The following is a 23,040-nucleotide window of genomic DNA, read 5'->3' on the forward strand; positions in this document are numbered from 1 at the left end:
AAAATTACACACAGAATATAAGTTAAAAAATGGAAAGTTGTAAGTATACAAAGCAATTAGAAACAGGAAATAGCCAAAAATTGCCATTCTTATATCTGACAAAGTAGACCTCAAGCCTAAGTTATAAAAGATAAAAAAAGGTTACTACTTATTTATAAGGAGACAGTTCAAAGATGATTGTATAATGGTTACAAATACTTAGCAGAGTGTTGATGTACTTAATTTCATAAAGCAAATACATACAGGGACAGTTGTTCCATATGAAGACAGAGGGAGGGACAGGAAATGCTGGTGGGGGCGGGGGGAAGAAGTCAAAGTATAAAATTAAAAAGTATACTAAAGATAATAATGATAGATTCCCATGAAACTTGAAGAATTGTTAGGGAATACTTTGAGGACCTATAGTACACTAAAATAGAGAGTCTAGAGATGGTCGAGGTTCTATACACAGAACACCTACCAGAGTTAAACCAGTAGAAGAGATACACTACTGGGGCATCTATAGTGAGTCATGATGGAGCTTCTCAAGTAAAAGCTACCACATAATGAAATATCTACTAGATATTTGAAGTCAAGACTGTCTACATTTTCATATACATACACACACCCTCCTGCTAGTTACCATTCTGCCTGCATTGTACTTACTCTGAGCTTCTAAGCTATTACTGCCATGGTGTCCCTCCAGCTGTCATTATGGTCATCTACTAGTTCCTTCTCCGATATTTCTGTGAACCATAGCTGGGGGAAGGCATGATGTCAGTAGGACTGATGGGTGATTTACTCATTGCTGGAAATATCTCTGCTAAAGTCTGATGGCAGAGTTTCAGAAAATACAGTAATTAATGGCTAGACATTGTCAGGAACAGGACCATCACCCGTTGGAAAAAAACTTGCAAAAGAAATTACATTAATTCACCCCAAAAGCCTAACACGAAGAACAGAGGCTAAGAAAGGCAAAATCTTTTATGACAGGTGAGTCAGAAGAAATCAAATTCAATTCATTTGTGCTAACTTTAGTATCTGCCATTTTTTTATTGGTTGAAACATGAATCCAGATGGCATGCTTGTTCTTCTGGACTACCACACAAAAGGGTAGTGGGATTCCATATAGGATTTTCTTATTTTTATTTGTTTTTAATTGAGAGAAGGTTTCATCTGTAGTCTGGTCTGGAACTCATGATGTAGAATAAGCTGGCCTTGAACTTACAGAGATCTGCCTGCCTCCGTCTTTTTTTGTGCTGTGATTAAAGGTGTTCACCTATGCCCAATCAGATATAATTTTCTTTACAGATCATTTAGATATGGAAAAATGTTAACAAGCTGTAAAATTTCTTTGGACGTTTTTTGATCACCCGTCACCATAATGGGCCGCTGCTTGTCATGACACTAGGACTGATAACCTTGATCTCTTCATTTTGATCATGATTTATTTGGAATGGAGACATTGTTTCTTTCTTTCTTTCTTTTTTTTTTTGGTTCTTTTTTTCGGAGCTGGGGACCGAACCCAGGGCCTTGCGCTTCCTAGGTAAGCGCTCTACCGCTGAGCTAAATCCCCAGCCCCGGAGACATTGTTTCTTAAAGGGCAAAATAATGCCATGTGTCTCCACTAAAAATAAGTGTGTTTAAACATAGTAAAGAAGAGGACCATCAATGCTTTCCAGTCTGTTCTATGAATCGGAAAAACAAGGAACACTACCAACCTTATTTTATGAAGTTATTTGTTACACTGAAACCAAATCTAGATAAGGGCACAAGGGGAAAAGAAGGACTGCAGTGTCTGGAGCAGTGGTTCATGGGTAAAAGAGCTGGTAGCACAGCCATGATGATCCGAGGTTGATCTTCAGAATCCACAGTGGAAAAAGAAAATCAGCTTTCAGAGTTGCCTTCTGAGTTTTCCTATGTACCATAGTAAGTGGGTGCACGCACACACACACAGATAAAGAATGGTTTTAAGAAAATAAAATTATAGAGCAATTTCCTTTACTGAATATGAACACAAAAATTCTCAATAAAAATCTTAAAACCATGTTCAGCACTATATTAAAAGTCCATTTCCTGGGAACACACTGGATGGCTTCCAGGAGTGGCTGGGCAGTCGACATGTGCATAGGCTTTGTTACATTGAGGCATTTCCTCCTGTTCTCAGTTCCTCAGGGTGGGGAGCCACTGTCACATAAGAATGCTGAATGTTTATAAAGATTTTTTTCTGCACCAACTGAAATGATCATGTAAGTCTACATGCTCTATGTATTGATTTCCAGAGACTCAATACTGCAAAAAACTGTGACCAGAATTGTGTCAGCATGTCCAATTTTGGCTTTAGACTCTACAAAGGCATTTTCCTTATTTATTGTGTGTGTGTGGGGGGGGAATAGTACATACGTACTTTAACATTCGTGTCACAATGCATTGTGTGGACCTAAGAGGCCAACTTGTGAAAGTTGGTTCTTTCTTTCCACCACGTGTGTCCCAGCAGGTGAATTCCATTTGTCCGGCTTGGTGGCGAGCATCTTGCTAGCTCTCAGAAGCCACGATCAGCAGGTTAATAAGGGCATGTATGTGGTCGCCTGAACATAGAAATGAATCATGTCAAAAGTGGAATTTTTACTGGTATGGTAGTTAGGAGGCCAAGAGTAGTTATGGCTTAATAAAAGAGCCCATTTAGGATTGGGTTTAAGTGGTAGGAGTTAGGGCAGTAATAACAAACACAGGGGCACAGCCCTCACTAATATGCAGACCGCAGTTTGGAAATGAGCATCTTATAAATTCTTTGGTGACCATGGAGAATACATGTGTATTTCCTTCATCTCTCTGTTTTCTCCTGTCTTAGGCTTCTGTTTGCTCCCATCAGATGATGGTGCAGTTATGTCTGTCAGTGATTATCTCACTGTTTATTGTCATCCTGGGAAATGATCAGTTGTGACTTTTAGTAAAGGTTATCATATTAATCACACTCAATTCTCTCCTGATTGAAAATGATAAAAAATACGCATTTACCTAAATTTAACTCAGATTCATCCAAATATAACCAAAATCTTAGTTTTTTTTAAAAAAAATCTTATAAAACTATTGGAATTCTTTTTTTCTAAGTACATTATGGATTTCCTAACATTTTCTTATGTACTTAGATTTAAATAAAATTATTTACTGTTTAGTTTGTAGGGGGAAAGAAAGAATGAAAATCTCTATTCCACAGTTGTGAGGTTTTGTAATATATATTTCTAGCTATACATTCAAGAAATGCTTTATATTTTACTAACTTTTTTTGATATTTCTTTTTATGTCCCATACTAAGAAAATAAGTGAAAAGGGTGTTTAGTGAGGTAAAAAACACCCTGTGCTCTCCTCACAGGTGGTTACTCTGTGGATATAGTATGCACACATCCGTGCTCACATTCATCACACACACGCCAAGGCAGCCAAAGCCCATGGAGGAAGATGCCGGGCAGTGGTTACACTCAGTCTTTAGAATGTCACAGTAATGAACACGAACTAAAACAAAGGATAGGGAACCACATGTAGAATGTGGACTGCGTCCTACTATCTTATTGCTAAAAAGAAGCTAAAAATAATTTGTTTAGAAAATCAAGAAAAAGACTCATAAAAACAAAAACACTCTGATCTTTTAAAATCTTCCTTGTGTGTGCATGCACAGTGATGTTTGGGTACATGCTCTGTGTTGTAAGAATTTTATTATACTTTTTCGAATTAATAAAGTCATGTGAATGTTATATCCAGTATTTTGGAAATCAAAATGTAAGTATTTTTAAAACACATATAAATGAGGTATAGGGTAGACTAGATTATGAGCAATGGATTTCTTAAATCTTATTCTGAAATAAAATTCAAAACTGTGACCTAGTTCTGTGTTGTTTGTAAGGAGCAAATTTATCTTCTTTTTTTACTTTAAGATATAATTATGATTTTAAAAGTGCTGAAATGTAATGCAGCTTTGACTGGGTCAGATATTCAGCCTGTAATATATGCCTTTAACCAAAAACTCAACTAGTGGTTTTAAGTGGGTTCCTTATTTTGTGTGTCACAGTGCCTTTAATAATCAGGCCTTGCAACAGACATCACTAGCTGCCAGCGCCGTCTGGAATAACTCTCTGATAAAAAGTGAAAGGAATTTATGTATATAGTATGTGAAAAGTCTAAGAAGAATTTTGAAAATAAACTGTGTGACTCATAAAAACCAAATTATTCTTAATTTCTTTGACTTTTCTAATGTGAAGTCCCCAATCTTCTTGTTATCAATTGGTAGACTACTATATTTTGGAAATGCTAAAACAAAATTATGAAGTTGGAAAATCAAATGTAATATTATTTCCTTTGAGGGTAATGTTTTTGTGTTGTCCTGTAAATACTTCTTCATATGACAAAGTGAAGTGTTACTGTCTTTTCAGTGGTGTGGACAAATCTATCACAGGATAAATTTTTATTTTGTTGTCAATGCCATTAATTCCCCATTTCCTCTGGACTCCTTGTTCCTTAGCAAACATTAACTGCACAAGGGCGATGGTCTTGGTAAGCTCTCTCCTACCCACAATGGCACGTTGATGGGCCTACATCTTACCTGAAGCAGAGTCTCACTAAGTTGGCCTGGCTGACCCTGATCCCACTCTGTTGTCAGGCAGGCTCTGAGGGTGGCAGGCCTGCACAGTTCTTTTTTAAAGAGTATATAGGTTTGTTGGTTTTGTTTTTCAGACAGGGTCATCCTATACAGTAGAAACTGACCTGAGATTTCTTTATATAAGCCAGATTGGTCTCAAGCTTGTGGTCTCTTCTTCCCTCTCAGCGTCTAGGGTGCTCGTGTGGCACGTTTTTAGTTTTTTTTGAGGATCTGCCCTAAAAATTTCCATAGTGGTTATTTCAGTTACCAGGATTCTGTTTTGTCCACATCCCCACCAGCACTTGCTATCTGTTGTTTTTGTTATAGCCATTGTAAGAGTCGATATAAGAGGTGCTATCTTGTATGTTTGATTTGCATTTCTTTATAATGTTGAATGTTTTCCTATGTATATACAGTTATTCCTTTGTCTATTGAGCATTTCCCTATATAAACATCGGTGTTTGTATTGTTTGTAGAATGTCAAATCTTTCGCTCATTTACCGCCCTCCCCAAACCCAACCTCACCTTCTTTAAGTTGGCTGCTTTCGTGCCTTTTTTGGACTGGTCTTGCACTCACGTGATTCTTAGACTTCAGCCTGCACATAGCTAGTACGAGTGTGCCACCGTCCAACATCCTTTACCCATTCTTAACTGTTTTCCTTACTGAAATGAGTTGTTTTTTAAATTTGTATATTAACTCCTTACCAGGCTTATTTTCTGGTTTGCAGATATTTTCTGCCATTCTGTTTATAAGATTCTCTTTCCTCTATTGTTTGACGTGGACCAACTTTTTAGTTTGAGAGAATCTCTTTGCTGTGTAGAGAGTACTTTTGATCCAAACAAATATAATGCTTATTGTTATGAAATTCTTTTCTTTGTTTTCTTCTGGTAGGTTTTAGTTTCACATTTAAATCTTTAATTATGGCTTGAGTTAATTTTTAACTTATATGGCTAATTTTAATTTATATATGGCTTGAGTTTATTTTATTTCCCATGTGGAAATATGGGCTCAAGCCCATTGTTCCTCGTATAGACGGAGCTTTTCAGCACTGTGTATTGAAGAAACCGGTCTTTCCTCACTGTGTGTTCCTAGCATCTTTGTCAGAATTAATTGATTCTGAATTCAAAGACTTTGTATGCTGTCCAACGGTAGCTAAATACAAGTGAGTCTTAAAGCAATTCGTGAAATAGCTCATGTGCTGGGAGAAAAGTTTTAGACAATTTGAGAGAGAGACAGAGAGCGATAGAGACAGACAGATACACAGACATAGACAGACACCTAGGAAGGCTTCATCCAGCAACTAATGGGAACAGATGAAGAAACTCACTAGGAATCCTGTAGAAGAGGGAGAGGGCGGATTGTAGGAGCCAGAGGTATCAAGGAAACCCACAGAATCTACTTCCTAGGAGCTCACAGAGAAGCCTGTATGGGTCTGACCTAGGCCCTCTGCACATGTTACGGTTGTGTAGCTTGATGAGTTTGTGGGACTCCTAACAGTGGGACCAGGGGCTGTCTAACTCTTCTGCCTGCTTTTGGGACCCTTTTCCTTCTACTAGGTTGCCTTGCCCGTCCTTACTGTAAGGGGGTGTGCCTAGTCTTGTTGCAACTGGATATACTATGTTTGGTTGATATCCCTGGGAGAACTTCCACTTTCTTAAGAGAAAGAGGGAGAGTAAATCTTGAGGAAAAGAAGGTGGGGGTGTGGGGATTCAGAGGACAGGAAAGGGGGAAACTACAGTCTAGATGTAATATATGAGAGAAGAATAAATTTAACAAACAAACATACAACGACAGCAAAATAAGAGAAAGGCATCCTAACCAATGGAAGAAATATGTGTAGTTGACTGACTGTGGTGGAAGGAGGAAAGGCCAGAGACTGTACGGAGGAGGATCAACCTGATGACCAAGAGGCTGCACTTCAGAACTTTAATTGGCTGGGCTGAGGATGCAGTGATAGAGGCTCACCTGAGCACGTGTGCAGGGCCCTAGGTTTCATGTCAACACTGCAGCCCAGCCTATAAAAATGCCCTACACTTGAGATACTGTGTTTATATAGCACTAAGTGGTAAGTGTTGTGGTGACATGTGACAGATGATCAGACATTTCCTATGAGAGACATTGCTAAAGATGTACCATGTGATCTGTACCTATCCTTTGGACAAACTCTTTCATAGCTCTGTCACTTGTACTGAGTAGCATTGTTTGTCACAGCAAGAAAGTTGTCCCTTACTTTGAGAATGGAGTGAACGATTCCATCCATCATTTGATATTATAGTAGAAATTGAGGGATTAAAAAAATCCATGCCATTGTCACTGATAATTCTGAGTCTCAGACAGCTCCTTAAAAAGAAGTAGTTGTTTCTTGGGAAATCTTATAAAATTAGAAAATGTGCAAACTAATGGAGCCGTTTCCGTAGGTATGGGATGCCGTGTAAGAAAGGGACTTTCATTTTATTTGTTTGGAAACGTCTTCCTCTGTGTCTGGAGACTGGCTAGAACCCATTATGTTTCTTAGGCTGACCTTAAAATCCCAGCTGTCCTTCTTCACCCTTGCATGAACAGCACACTTCCCAAGAGGGAGGCCATTTTAAACATAATTGAATTGAATATATTTTAGACCACTCCCAGTGAAGGATAGAGGGCCAGTGTGTCGAGATGGTGATGCAGAGAGCTTGCTGCTTCTGTCGTTACTGTCGTCCACACATACAGCAGACATTGCCTATTGAGTATTTGAAGTATTTAACAAGCATATGATTGTGATGCTATTCCAAGACCATGTCTTATTCAGCCAGCTAATATTTCAGTATATGGATGTTAAGAGACTGCTTCTGTGTTTCACACCCTCTCGTGCCTTTCTATTTGATAATTTCATTGTGTGTGCTAGAATAAATACATTTCCATAGAAAACTGTAGCATTATTGTTGTATATAGTTTGGTACCTTGGACAGGAAAAATTGGAATTTTTGAAAAGAATTTGCATCAGGAGTCTCTCGTTGCTATCCAGATAACTCCTTGTGACACCAAGCATGTAAATCAATATATACCCCTGTGCACACGTGAAAAGCTTTGTCCTCCTTCTTCCCTCTACAGGCAGGTGAAAGACCAGAATAAGAAGGTAGCGAATCTGAAGCACAAGGAGCAGGTGGAGAAGAAGAAGAGTGCGCAGATGCTGGAGGAGGCCCGGAGGAGGGAGGACAGCCTCAGCGACAGCTCTCAGCAGCTGCAGGTCAGAGCCCAAGGCTGAGGGAGTGCACGCCAGGGTCTGATCCTCATTATCTGCTGTTTGCTCTGCTTCCGTATCCTCCTCTTTCTCTTTCTAACCCTGCCTGCTGCCTTCCCCTTAGACTCCCTGTTTAGCAAAAAAGGAATGGCTTTTACATAGGAAAGGCAAGTCTTAGTCTGCAGCTGTGAGGATACCTCAGCTTAGGAGTCATCTTGCTTCCAGTTGATCACACTTCGTTGGTAAGTTCCATGTCAGTCCAGTGAGTGTGTCCAGGAACGCTTCAGGATTGTCTGTGCAGCTGCCTGGCAGTTCATTCATGAAAGGGCGTTGGCAGTTTTGGTTTGCGTGGGTCTATCTCCCCCATCCCTGACTTTGTTTTTCCCTCCTATTTTTTCTTTTAAAATTTAAAATTATTATTTTACAACAGTAAATATTATTATCATCATTATTATTATTTTACATATATATATCTTTTGCCTGCATGTATGTGTACCACTTTTGTATGCCTGGTGCCCTCAGAGGGCACCAAACTTCCTGATACTGGAGTTACATATAGCTGTGAGCTACCATGTGGGTGCTGAGAATTGAACATAGGTCTTTTGGAAGAGCAGCCAGTGCTCTTAGTCACTGAGATGTCTCCAGCCCCCTCTTTCTATCTTTTAAAGCTGTGCACCACCTTTTTAATTTCTCCTTTTATGTTGTTATGCATATGGGTGTCTTGCTTGATTGTGTATCTGTGCAGTAGGTCTGATCCTGTTGACTGCGGAGGTCAGAAGAGAGCATCCCATTCCACACAACTTGAGTTACAGATGGTTGTGAGTTGCCATGGAGGTGGTGACAGTCAAACCCAGCTCCTCTGGGAGAGCAACATGAGCGCAGTTGTTCACAACTTAATTAAACTAGGCCTAATCATAGTAATAGCAGTATAGTGTGATGAAAGCCCATTAGATTCTCAGTATTTAAGTTAGGCCTAAAGCAGTTGGGGATTGAGTGCAGAGGCACTGAAGTACTATAATGCCCCAGCTCCCTGACTGACTCAGCGGTGATTTTATTGTGGTATCTCCTGTCTGTAGCATGGCGTTGTTTCTCATGGCCATCATTCTTCAGAAAGGAGGTTTAGATCTTAGAGAATGCTCAGAATATGCTGATCCATCTACGCCCCTGCTGCCACCTTGCTGTTCTGTCCTCTCAGCATTCCTTAGGTACAGTGCAGTGTGCGCTGCACAGTTGGGAGTCCCGGAGTTCTGACTGTAGAGACGAGGAGCAGGACTGTCCAGATGCTGTTTTAGGCTTTCTAGTGACTTCATTCTGGACATAAGTTGTTCAGTGGGTGTCCTTTTTTTTTTCTTGTTCCTCATTCATACATTTACTGCTTACAGTTCTTATAATTTTTTTCCTCATCTATACCAGCTTTTGAAAACGTACCTTATCAGTTTCTCTGGCCCTTGCCAAAGCTTCATATTGGCAATCTTTCCTTTTCCTGTACTTCTTCCTTTTAAAAATGTGACTCTGATGGATTGAAACATTTCATTTGGGGGCATTTGTTTTACTCTTTCTACAAATAATCCTGAGTAAAATAAAATCCAAATAAAATTTTAATTACAATATTTATTCTGTGCGAGGGGCCATTTGCTGGGCGGGGAGTAAGGTGGAGAAGAGCTGAGCACTAGCGTGCCCCGTGGATTTGTTTGATTGTCGATGGGGTTTGACCATCTGCTTCCGCTGTCTGCTGCCGTGACTGCTTTGTCCCTTTCTGTACCTCGACTACATTGTAGCTCAAACTACGAGCCAAGACTAATTGTTTGTCCTTCATGCTGCTTCCCTTAGATGTTTCATTACAGCAGTAGGGGAGGATGGGAAGGCAGCAATGTCTGAAAGTAAGCAGGGTACTCTGGTAGTTGGAACCAAATCTAGGAAGCGTCCCCTAGAAAGACCGCCCAGACATTAAAGTAAAACTCGGAGTAAATGTAAAGAGTGGAGGACGTGGGTTTAGGTAAAGGCCATTCTCTGGGGGAAAGCCGAGTGTCCAGACTGTAGTAAGGAAGACAGATCATGTCAGAAAGGACGTCATTGACCACCGTGGGTTTGCAGTGAAAGGATGACAGGATCTGGTTTGTATCTTGACAGTTTTGAAGTAAAAGGAATGAGTGGACTCTGGTGTGTGATATCGAGTGGCAGACTGGCAGTAGCGCAGAGCAAATCCTTCCTTTCTCGGACTCATTGTAGCAGGCCTGTAGTGTAGTAATGGGAACGAGAGTGACCAATAGAAGGCCGGTGAGGGAAGGAGCAGTGTGCATTTGAGGGATAGGCACAAAGACGGGTTATTCCTAGGTTCTTGGCCTACGTATTAGAAGATACAATGGTGATAACTAAGACGACAGAGCCTGGTAATGACAGTTATTTGAGATCGCCTGGGGAAAAGAACACGTCCATTTTCAACAGTCCCAGTGTTGATGAGATAGTCCAGTGGAGACAGCCAAAAGGAGTTAGATGAGAGAGGATGATAGAGAAATCTGGAAGTTAATTTTTGAAAATGATCTTAAAAATAAAATATGTATGGGTTCCCCCCCCACCTCAATCCAATAATTGGCTGTAAGTATCTGCATTTATCTTAGTTACTGGTAGAGCCTCTCAGAGGACAGCCATACTAGGCTCCTGTCTGCAAGTACTTCTTGGCATCAGTAATAATGTCAGTGTTTGGTGTGTGCTCGAGGGGTAGATCCCAAGTTGGGCAGGTCACTGGGTGGCCATTCTGTCAGTCTCTGTTCTATTTTTGTCCCTGAATTTCCTTTAGAAAGGAACAATTCTGGGCTAAACATTTTAAAGATGGGCAGGGGGCTCCCTGCCTCAATGGGGGCTGTTACTATCTGTTGGAGGTCGTCTCTTCAGGTTCTACCTCACCACTGTTGGGTGTTTGAGCTAATGTTATACCCATTGAGTCCTGGTAGCCTCTTATTTCCCAGGTCTCTGGAACTTTCTAGAGGGGTCCCCCCCAACCCCCTGCTACATATTTCAATTCATTCTCCTGGTTCTCTAGGTGTCTCTCTTGTTTTCCCCTATATCTGATCCTGCCTCTCCTTTTTCCCTCCCCTATCTCACGCCACCCTGTTTTTCTGACAGGTGTGAGGTGGAGTCTCAGGGTTGTTTTGATTTGCATTTCCCTGATGACTAAGATGATGAACATTTCTTTAGGTGCTTCTCAGCCATTCAAGATTCCTCTGCTGAGAATCCTCTGTTTAGCTCTGTACTCCATTAGAATTATTTGTTTTTTTGTTTTTGTTTTTGTTCATTTGTTTGTTTTGTTTTTTGGTTTTGGTTTGTTTTTGAGTTCTTTGTATATTTTGGATATTAGCCCTCTTTTGAATGTAGGATTAGTGAAGATCTTTTCCCAATCTGTTGGTTGTCTTTTTGTCCTTTTGACAGTGTCCTTTGCCTTACAGAAGCTTTTCAGTTTCATGAGGTCCCATAGGGGAAGGACTGAAGGAACTGAAGGGGATTGCAACCCCATAGGAAGAATAATAATGTCAACTAACTAGGAAGCCTCAGAGCTCCCAGAGACTAGGCTGAGAACCAAGGAGCACACATGGGCTGGTCTGAGGCCTGCAGCTCATGTGTAGTATATGGTGACTGCCTCGTATGGCGTCAGTAGGAGAGTATGTGCTTAATCCTGTGGGCACTTGATGCCCGGGAAAGAGGGACACTGGTTGGCGTGAGGAAAGGGTGGATGGGCAGATGGGGGGACTCTCTCAGAGGCGGGCAGGGGGGATGGGGTGAAGAACTTGGGAAGGGGGTCCAGGAAGGGAGGTGACTTTTAGAATGTAAATAAGTAAAACAATTTAGTAAAAAGCCAAATATTTATACTCATAAGGAGCAATGATAATATCTGTAGATAAAATATAAGCACAAGGGGTTGGGGATTTAGCTCAGCGGAAGAGCGCTTGCCAGCAAGCGCAAAGGCCCTGGGTTCAGTCCCCAGCTCAAAAAAAAAAAAAAAAAAAAAAAAAAATATAAGCACAAATATATGAAGTTAGCGCTGAACTTTTAAGATGATTCACCATGATTACAGTTGAGAGAGTTGGTGAGAATGATGCCAGGAAGCTGAGTGACTTGATGGGGCTGATTTGTGAGGAGAGAGAATGGAGACCAGTGTACAGTGAAAGCAGAAGGTCATCTCTTGGGGTGAGGGGGACAGAAGGACTCCACGCACACAGCATAACCGGCGTGACTTTGGTAGCCCTCCAGGCTATAACTCTACTGTATACTGATGAACATCAGTATGTGTGTTATTTCATACACCCAAGATCCTGGGGTGAGGGGTAGCCTGGGACATTGTTCTGATATGGTGGGGGTAACCTCAGAGGTCAAAGAGAGAATGGCATGTCCTGAAGCATGAATCATAGGTGACTGAACTGTGGGCTCTGGGATTGAACTCAGGTCCTGTGAGGCAGTACATACTCTTTTTTTTTTTTTTTTTTCTTTCCGGAGCTGGGGACCGAACCCAGGGCCTTGCGCTTGCTAGGCAAGCGCTCTACCACTGAGCTAAATCCCCAACCCCGGCAGTACATACTCTTAACCACAGAGCCATGTCTGCAGCCCCTGTTAGATTTTCTTGGCCTGGAAGGTGATAGTATGGCTTCTTAGATCTAGGTCTTGCTTTTCCAGTTTTTCTGTCACACATTAACTAAAATTCATTTTCTTTGGAAGAACTTTATAATATCTTATATACTTCTGTATAAAAATTTCACAAGACTTTATTATGCCATGAATATTTATAGTTTTAAAAAAACATTTCCATAGCATTTAATTGTTTTACAATTCCAGTTAATATTCACTAATATAGAACTTGAGTAATAAAGAAAAGTAAGGTTCATGTTGGTTATTAGTTGTTCCAGTTAAGTTCTTTCATTTCATTTTTTTTTATTATATAGAAATTTAGCTTCATTTTAATTAAATTTAGTTCTAAAGCTGATTCTTTAACATTTTCTCTAAACCATAGTTTAACGTAAATTTGATGATTCACATTTCATGTAGGCTGGGTTACACTGATAAGGGAGAAGTGTTTTCTTTTTGCTTGCTTGCCTTCCTCTCACTGGCAAGTTCATCTGCCCCATCGCTGAGACATTCCCTTGTTGATACCAGAACCAATCCCTGTCTGAATCTCCCCTCTTCAGGCGTGCCTAGCTGTTTGGGTTTTAGGGTTCCAGCCCTAGTGAGGTTGACAACCAAGATTAGAAACCTTAAACGTTGTAGGCTCCTAGGTCAGTGACATCTAGTGCCAGTGATGGAAGAACAAACGTCAGAACTGTCTTCCTGTACTTGTCTACCTGAGAGCCTCCCTGGCTGGATTTGGTATGATCAGCTGCTTGGAAGCTTGAACCCACAGTTGTTTGGGCCTTCATGCAAATGCAGACTAGCAGCCTGAAAAACTTAAGAGGGACTCTCCCGCCTAACAAGACAACAAGTTTTAGGATAATATAATGGTTATACAGTGCAGGAAGATTTCTGGTTATTTGTGGTTCAAACCTTTAGTACTCCCTTTAAGTGATCCCTTTGACCCCTTTCCTCAAATTTATAATCTGTAAATCCACATTACACTTCTCAGATAGGGGTCAACCATCGTAATGTTCAGGATGATTTTCTCTTTGTAAAGGAGATTTTCTGTTAGGCATCCACGATAGAAAAGCCACCTTATAATTCACCACATTTAGTCTTGTAATCTAAATAATTGAAAACAATAAAATCCAAAGGCACTGGAATGGGATGGCATCAGCCTGTTCTTTTCCTTACCCTTTTTGTGTCATTATAAGGGAAAAGTGACAACAAAAGCCAGGGTACGTAGGGCTTGGGAGGGCAGAAGTAAAAGCCGGCAGCAAGTCTGGAATAGAGGAGTATCGAGAAGGAGAAGAATGCTCTATTTCAGTTATAGAAAAACGTGTAGATATCTGGCCGAAAGAACAGCCATAAGACACAGAAGGTCCCACATCCCAAGCCTCCTTCCCAAGCAGAGTGACGTCTCTTTGCCTTCAGCTATTGAAGGCGGCAGCTGGCAGGAGCTTGCTTAGCACCTGGCAATCTATTCCTTTGGTTCCCCTGGTTCCCGTCCTTTCCAAACACTCAGCTGTATGCCGAAGCAAAGTGTATCTGAGCTTTTGGAGTCTAGCCATTTAAAGGTATCGGCTACCATCGATACTTGGTAGCGTTTCGAGCTGAGAAAATCCTAAAGTTCCCTCTGGAAATCTATACATAAATCATGTAAAACTATGTCAAAATTAAAATAAAACAAACAAAAAACCTACCTTGGAGGCCTGGTGTTCTCTTAATTTCATATAAAATAGAGGGCACACTAGCATTGGGACGTAAAACGTAGCTGTCATCATTTTGGTTTATGAAATGTGGTTATGTTAACCAAGATGCCAGTGAATTCATGTGGTCTTCACCATGTTCATGATATCAGTAAGCAAGATGACGCGCTATCTTGTGGCTCTCTACATCTTAATAGCATCATTAACCAAGATGGCTGCTACATCACATGGTTGCTTCCATCTTGATGGCGTCATTAGCCAAGAACACAGCAAACTCCATGGTGACTGTTTGCTTATGGTGAACTCTACTACATGATAAAATTAGCCCACCCCTCATTAGGGAACAAGTCCTATGAGATTCATTATCTTACAGAGTAAATATGGATAGTTACTTTGGGATTCATTCATTTCACAGATTAAATATGGGTAGCCACCTTCTTTCCCTTAAAAAGTCACCTGAGTTAAGTTACCATGTAGATCCAAAGTAACAAGGCAACAAAATAGGAAAGTACTCCTTGATTTCAGAATAAGAGAGCGGAGTCCGTTACCCTATCACACAAATCCTAACTGTGGATGCCAAGCAGTGTCATCTGAATCTTGTTTGACTTCTGCTTAGTTCAAGTGTTCACGTTGTGCCACAAAAGGAATCCATGGGCCATTTTGTCCCACTTGATCATGGTATGGGTTGAGGTCAGCGGGGTCTGTGACCATTAGTGGCTAGAATTTAAAACCATAAGAAACCAACTTGTTCTTAATTTAAAATGTTAATAGCTATCTGTGGCATTTTGACCCAGTTAGAAGAGGAGCTGCCTGGAGAGAAGAGAGACATTAAATCTAAGTTTTGCAGCTTGCTTGCTTGCTTGCTTGCTTTCTTTCTTTCTTTCTTTCTTTCTTTCTTTCTTTCTTTCTTTCTTTCTTTCTTTCTTTCTTTCTTTCTTTCTTTCGCATTGATCCACCTGTCTTCACAGGATAGAGAGGAGTATATTAAACAGAATTAAGAGAGCTGCTTGCTAACCAGAGGGGTTGGCTTGCTTCTCTCTGAGAATCTGTTGTCCTTTTTTTGTTGTTGGTTGAGTGTCTCAGTATCTCCCTCTCCTCACTGCTCTATGGAGCCTGCTTTCCATCCCTCTTCCTAGGTCTTTTCACATCCTGGTCTCACTGCTCTTCATGCATTACATGTTTCAACATCCAGAATGACTTGCCGGACTACTAGAGAAATACTTTGCTGTCCTCCAAAGCATTTCTTACCTTTGGCCTGTTCGCACATGTGCCTTGTTACAGTGGTCTTTACTCATTTGGGCCCTTTGCTGAATTGTAGAGGAACCTTCCATACTGGGGTCATTGCTGATCCAAAAAGTGCATTTCACCAGAAACCCTGGAAGCCCCTGCAGTTGGAGAGAGACGTGCCTCTGCTTAGGAAGGGAGTCTGGACACTTTTGTTGGATTTGAAATCCCAGAAAAGCCCCCAATTCTTAGCAGTAATCAATAAATATTCTTGGTGTTCCATAAAAAAATACACTAAGCAAATGTATTCTAGCAAGGATACATTTTTGCAAAAGGTGTGTTTAAGAACCCAAACTGGGCTAGCAACATCCTGATGTCTCATCTCATTGCTGGGTTCCTGACTTCACCGTCTGATATGATTTGCTAATCAACCAAAGAGGAAAGACAAGGTTCAGGAATAATCCTTGCTGTGTCAACTACCTTAAATTAAAACAAAACAAGGCAAAATGGTTCTCTTCCATCTGCCATTGTACACATGTGTTCAGTGTAGTGCTCAGCTCCTTTCAGTTAACATGATGTCTTCTGGGGTTATCTTCATCATGGGAAACAAGCGCCCCCCATTCCTGTTGTGTATATACAGCACACTCACATTTTCATTTTTTTGTAAGAATAAACCAGTTGAGCTTAAAGACAATTTTATTATTAGCGTTTTTTTAAAAAAATCACTATCAGGCAAGCCAAACATTTTGGCAGTTGCCTAGACTTTTTAATTTTTAAAGTTATTGTTTTCGTGCACGTCTGTATGGTGAGGGGAGACATTTGTGACATGCCATGTGTTTGTATGGAAGTCAGAGGCAACTTAGTAGAGACTTCGTTCTTCACGTAAGATCTAGGGAGTGGAGCTCAAGTCATCTAGCTTTATTGACTGGGTCATCTCACCGGCATGAAGATAGCGTACTTTCTCTATCCATTCATCTACTGGTAGACATCTAGGTTGATTCTGTGTCCTCGCTGCTGTTTAGCTCTGGGCCATTGTGTGGTGCTGTAGTACAGCTGGTCAAGTAGACGCCTCTGCAGCCCACCAGTTCCTTTTATTTAAATATCCAATATCCAGGTGTAGAATTGCTGACACTAGAGTAGTTGAGCTTTAATATTTTGAGGAACCTCTGTTCTGTTTGTCATAATGTACGAGAGAGACTGTCCCTGCCAACATCCTCATGAGTACCCACTCCTTGTCTTTTTATAGTAATCCGAAAGGACTGAGATACCGCTTTGTGGTTTCTAATTGCATTTCATCAATGACTAGTGGCCTTGAAGAGTTTGTTTTCAAAATTGTGTGTCATTTTTATGTGCTCTTTTAAGGTATCTGTGCATCTCTTGTCCTTATGATCTGGATCATTTTCTTGCTGTTTAGTACTTTGGCATCTTTAAGAATTAACCCTTGTCAGATACACAGGAAAATGTTCTCTCTTCTGTGTTACTTTGTTATTTTGATTATTTGCTATAAAGCAGAGTTTATTATCTGAGGTTGTTTGATTTCTGTTATCATCACTTTCTGCTTTTATTTTAAAAGCAGGACCAAAACCCCACTATCACCAACCCACTGTCATGAAACACCCTCTTGCCCCAGTTTCTTAGTTTTGTCTTGTTCTTTTTTTCTTACTCTCTCATCTTTTTTGATTTTGCATCTCGTAGTGTAGTCCAAGATGGCCTTGAACTCACGGACAACGCCCTGCCTCAGCCCTGTGAGTGCTGCCGTTTAGGTGCGAGTTGCCATGCCTGTTTTTAGCTTCAGTTCTTTAGTTCATTTGACTTAACAGATACTGAGAGATAAGGGCTTGCTTTTATTCTTCTTTGTATCAACATTCGGGCAGCCTTGTTACTCATTTTCATATTTGAATACAAGACACAACTATTGAATACAATACTGTGTTCCAAATACTTTGTTTTTGTTTTTGTTCTCCTGTAAGAAATTGTAAGAATTAGAATGGTCTGAGAAATCCATGGTTCCATTCTTGGCATTTTCTTTTATCTTTCCTCCTGCTGTAATATCTTTGAGATCCTAAAGACTGATACAGAGTTTTGCTACATAGATGAAAAGTTACATTATAAACTCCTACTAGAGTGCATCACTTGCTTAACTAAACTGCTCATTTATATTCAAGCCAGTCATATTTATTCCCGTGTGTGTGTGTGTGGTGTGTGTGTGTGTGTGTGTGTGTGTGTGTGTGTGTGTGTGTGTGTGTGTGTAGTTTCTAGTTTTTTCAGAAGAAGAGGAGGAGAAAGTTTCACCTTTGAAGCATTAGGAAGCATGTTTCTTTATAAAAGGAAGTTTTTCAGAAATTGTCTTTATGAAGATTGAGTCTGTCATCTAGTCGTGACTTCCCAAAGGGAGCCAGTGCTGTGGTACTGACTCTAAGTAGAGGCTCCATCAGAGCTGGCTTTCAGCCCAGTTTAAGTGGTAGTTTTTAAAAATAGCTTTGTATTTTTAAATACTTAACCTCTTCTTACTTATGCCATCTAACACCAGTAGCTTCCTTCTCTCTGTTGCACAGAGCAATTTCATCATGTCTGTTTCGCTTCACTAACTTAATCCTATGCTCTTAATAATAGACTCCAGCTTCCTTTATGTCTTTTCTTCCCTTGTTTCGTTCTTTACTCTATGGAGGTCTCTCTCTGGCCTCCACTTGCTTCTGAATAGACGGCTGTTTAGTAACAGCTCTTCCTTGCTGTGTAAGCGCTCCTTGAGTGACTGGGTAACCTACTTCACCGAGTCTTCATCGTTTTCCAGGACAGTCTCCGTAAGAAGGATGACAGGATTGAAGAGCTGGAAGAAGCACTGAGAGAAAGTGTACAGATAACTGCAGAGCGGGAAATGGTGCTGGCACAAGAGGAATCAGCCAGGACCAATGCTGAGAAACAGGTCTGCGATTTTATGTAGCTACTAGCAATGCTGCTGGGTAAACACCAGGGAAAACCAGTGTAGCTTAAGGTGAGCTGTACACGCTGGCTGCTCATGGCGCTTCAGAACTCCTTCCTCAAGTATTAGTGTTTAGCTTACAGAGTCACTAACGTCTAACTGTGCAGGGATCGGCTCATGTTAACATTGAGGTCTCTGAAGTAATAATTTAGGAATGATTCGTATATAATGTGGTAAAAGCTAGTAAAGCGTGACTGACAAACATGCAACAGGTATGTTTGTTACATGACTGCAAAACCCCAGCTTGGATGTGAATGAGAACACAAACATGCCTCAGTTAGAAAATAGTTTATTTTATATCATTTTTCAAAGAGCATTTGCGGGTATAAAAGTTGATGGTTTTGAACAGCATACCTGTAGGAATGGTAGTACTCCACTGCCAGACTGCCTGTCTCAGCCTGGAGGTAACTTGAGAGGTTCTGTTATTAGATAAAGAATAAGTGAAGATGGGAAGCTGTAAATTGAAGGAACGGTTTTGGTGAATGAAAGCTGTAATCTCTATTTGCAGTTTGAAAATGTGACTTGAGGTTTTAAATCCACCTACCACAGATATCATAACACTTAATTTTTGTAGCACCCTACCCTTTGTGTATGTGAGAGAATGATAAATACTATCTAGGTGTCTTAGTTAGGTTTCAGTTTCTGAACACCATAAGTGAAAGCAGCTTGAGTAAGAAAGGGTTTATTTCAGTCTACATCACAGTCCATCAGTGAGGGGAGTCAGGCCAGGAACTCAGACAGGGCAGGGATATGGAGGCAGGAGGCCCCTCCATGCAGGGACCATGAAGGAGTGCTGCTTACTGGCTTGCATCCCTCTGGCTTGCTCAGCCCCCTTTGTTATAACATCCCAGGTTCAACTGCCCAAGGGTGGTACCACCCATAGTGGCTGGGCCCTTCAATATCAATCAGTAATTAAGAAAATGGAGTACAGGCTTGCCTACAGACAAATCGGACTTATTTTCTGTTGAGTGTTCCTCTTCTCAAGTGACTCTAGCACATGTCACCTGGACATAAAGCTAGCCCAGGTCACCAGGTAAAATGAGTTTAGTGACATAGTAGTAGGAATCTGATGGGATAGCCTCCCTCCTGAGAAGCTGCTGTTACTGGGAATTAAGGAAATCAAACAGTAAAGAAGTGCCCACTTCAAGACATACATATATATATATGTGTATATATATATATATATATACACACACACACACACACACACATATACACATACACACACACACACACACACGTATACTATAGTAGGTACCTCATAGAGTCCCTTTGTAGCTGTGGTAACTTCAGTCAGAGCCTTTAATGTTTTAGTGTCCTTAAATGTCTGACAGGGTTTATAAGATTGGTATATCAACACTTGGAGCATATAATTTTATAATTGTCCTAACTTCTTGACTGATCACTTTATTCATAGCTAATGGCATTCTTTGACTCTTTGTTAATTTTGACTTGATGTCATCTCTTCTTAGAAGCATCTGACTTAGGTTGGGTACTTTCTAGTGAGCCCCAGCAGTCAAACTGTCTGACTCCTCCCGGCTTTGTTTTGCACCTGACTTCTTGTGGTGGAACTTGGATCCTCATGCTTGCCCTGCAGGTGCTCTGAGCATCCCAGCCCCGCCCCGCCCCACCCTCTTCTCTTTGACTTTGTGTCACTACCTTCTACCTACGACGTTTGTCCAGCTAACCTGACATGCATGTAAGAAAGAACATATTCCACTTCTATGAACTAAACTTTATTAACTCCCTAAATATGTGATTCATTACTTGAAATACAATTTACAAAATATACAGCTTAGTCTTAAAACAAGGTACCAACAGTTATGGGTTTCTTTTGTCCGCCAACTCCCAAGGTAAGTGCTTTGTCCACTCTACTGTTTAATCATCTCAACAGCACATCTGGGCAGAAAACGAGCTTCTGTGCTCCCTGGTCCTCTCACAAAACGTACAGAATAGTTTCATTTCTTACCGTACAAGATCTCTACCTGAAGCAGTGTCCCTGTTTGTGACATAGTCTGGATGTAGCCTATTTCTGTAGAACTTCTGTGACCTTTCAGATCTGACTATATGTCTTTGTAAGGTTTTTTAATAGTTCACTTATCTCCGTTTTGTAACCTGTTATTATTATTATTATTATTATTATTATTATTATCTCTTTATGTAATATATAATAGGTGTATTACTTGAAAATACATGCACTCTTTTCTCTAGTAGAATATGAGCTCCTGGGTGCAGGAGGTGTGTCCGTGTGCTCTTACGGCCTTGGTAGCAACTACTTGCTGGGAAACAGTGGCATTGAGTGAGCATCTACGTGACAGAATTCTGTTTCATTAGTGAGGCATGAAGGGGCTTCATCTGACCTCTGTCTGCATGCCTGGGGACCACAGAGTCACTGTGGTAACTAAACATCCTGGAGGATAGTAATAATTTGATGTTTTTGGACTAGTAATCAAAGCAGTATTTTAGAATATTTTATTCTCTGATTCAGCTGCTTTTTTTCTGCTGCATTTACTACAGCACTTCATCTGAACAGAAAAACATCATTTCAGTTACATACTTAAGTACTTAGAAGAGCTATTTTCAAGTAATTTACATTTCTTAGTTTTTGATTTTTAAAAGATTATATCTAGAAAGCACAAATAAAACATATAAATCAATATTACCTTTACCCTGTCTTTAAGAGTAGGAACATACGTGTCTCAAAATTCTAGCCACCTGTTGCTTCCTATTGTGAGTCTCAGGTAACAGCTGGTCCTCAGCTGAAACAGTAAGTGGTTTGTAAAACATAAATATGTATGAATTCAGAAACATTCAGAATGTTGTGTAGCATATAATGTCCCATTAATACGAAAATCTTTTTGTAATTTGATTTTAGTTCCTTTTGGATAACACTTCTGTCCCTTGTTGGTAACTTTGACATTAGGGTTTTTAATATATTTGTCTCATCTTTTCCTGTCTGTGAAATAGGTTTTTAAGGTTTTAAAGAATAGTTTTAGTTTTTATTAATTGTGTGCTTAATAGGCTACATTCAAGTTTTTCAAAATTCTTTGCATTTGCTAATTTGTGTATGGGAGGAACACATAAATGCATACATGTGAAGGGCCTGGGACAACCTGTGGATGCTAGCCTTTCCTTCCACCATACAGGTCTTAAGGATCGAATTCAGGTCACCATACTTGTCAGCAAGTATTTTCACCATCTGAACCTCTCACCAGCTCCATTTAATCACTTACGGAGAGTTCTTCACATAGTTCTACCTCTCTACTTACCCTTCTGAGTCGTAAGCTGAGTTTTGTGTCTCTATTGACAGATTATTAAACTGAGAGCAGAGTGGTTTGAAAGCATCATAAATGCAAGCATGTTTCTTAGAACTATGTAGATTATTATATCTTATAATATAATCTCGTTGGTTTGGTGATTAGTTATAAAGATCAGGTCCTTTTTAAAACCTGAAATAAGTCTAGTGGAAATAGATCATCATCTGTCTTGATGAAAACTGCTGGTCTCTAAATAGGAGCCATTTTGAACTTGACAGGGGGCTTCAGAGACCAACAGGAGTACTGTTTCAAAGAAAGTTTTATGTGGCCTCTGGCCTGTGGAAAGTAGTTGTTAAGTGACTGAGTACTACCATAGCAGAAATCGCCATGTTTAGACCTTTCTTTTCATCTGTGCATTGTAGGAAATGCTCAAGTTAGAAGAATAATTGATTGTAGTAATAGCAACCAAATAACCTTCATTCCAATGCATTTATTAGAGGAAATGCCTCAAATATGCTCAGTTAATAAGTATATAAACTCAGACAGTTAGAGGACTAATGTCAGAAGAATTGAAACCATCTATATTATTAAAGCCATTTTAAAAATATAAAATAAGTAAAATAATGGATACTGCAACATACTATGTTGTTTGGGGATACGTATGTGCATGTGTGCATGTTCTTATGTTTGTAGGTAAGTGCATGTGCTCACACGCATATACACACATGCATATGAAGGTCAGAAGACAACCTCAAGTATATTTCCTCAGGTACTGTTTGTCTACCTTTGTGTTTTTGTGGATCTGTGCATGTTTGTTGCAATTAAAGATCAATATTAGGTATCTTTTTCAGTTACTCTTCACCTCATAAGAACACACACACACACACACACACACACACACACACATTTGTGGGTGTGTGCTATCTGCATGTATGTCTGTGCACTGTGTGCCTACAGAGGCCAGACGTAGGAGATCAGATCCTCTGGCAGGAAAGTTGTTGACAGTTGTGAGCCGCCATGTGGGTGGTTGCTGGGAACTGAACCCAAGTCCTCTGTAAGAGCAGCCAGAACTCTCTGACTTCTGAGCCCTCTCTCCAGGCTATCCATTTCAATTATTTGAGACAAGGTCTCTTCCTGGAACTTACCATTTAGTCTGGCCAGCGAGTTCTGCTGTTCCAGCACTGGGATTACGTGCACACTCTGTTATGCTTGGCTTTTTTTTATGTGGGTGATAGAGACAAACTCCGATTCGTGTGCTTGCACAACAGATACTTTAATGACTGAGCCATCTCCCAGCCCGTTTGAGACAAGGTCTGTCACTGACCTGCAGCTCTGTAGCTAGGCTAGGCTGGTGATCCCTGGCTAGGCTGTCTCTGCCACCCTGGCCTTAGGCTTGGGAAAGTGTGCCATGTGCCCAGCTGGGCGTGGGGGAGATGGGTTC

At 40.5% G+C, this 23,040-nt stretch overlaps 1 protein-coding gene across 8 annotated transcripts in view; it reads left to right on the forward strand.

The window, feature by feature from the left end:
- Nucleotides 1-23,040, forward strand: part of Erc1 (ELKS/RAB6-interacting/CAST family member 1) — a 286,731-nt gene that overhangs the window by 123,463 nt on the left and 140,228 nt on the right. For 4 of the 8 annotated variants that reach the window (XM_032905794.1, XM_032905787.1, XM_032905788.1 and 1 more), the window contains 2 exons: nt 7,704-7,839; nt 18,154-18,285. In XM_032905794.1, the coding sequence (XP_032761685.1) occupies nt 7,704-7,839; nt 18,154-18,285 (268 nt within the window). The remainder of the gene's footprint in view (nt 1-7,703; nt 7,840-18,153; nt 18,286-23,040) is intronic. The other 4 variants (XM_032905789.1, XM_032905790.1, XM_032905792.1 and 1 more) reach the window with 1 other exon arrangement.

Source organism: Rattus rattus, chromosome 6, assembly GCF_011064425.1.
Source record: "Rattus rattus isolate New Zealand chromosome 6, Rrattus_CSIRO_v1, whole genome shotgun sequence".
Taxonomy (NCBI): domain Eukaryota; kingdom Metazoa; phylum Chordata; class Mammalia; order Rodentia; family Muridae; genus Rattus; species Rattus rattus.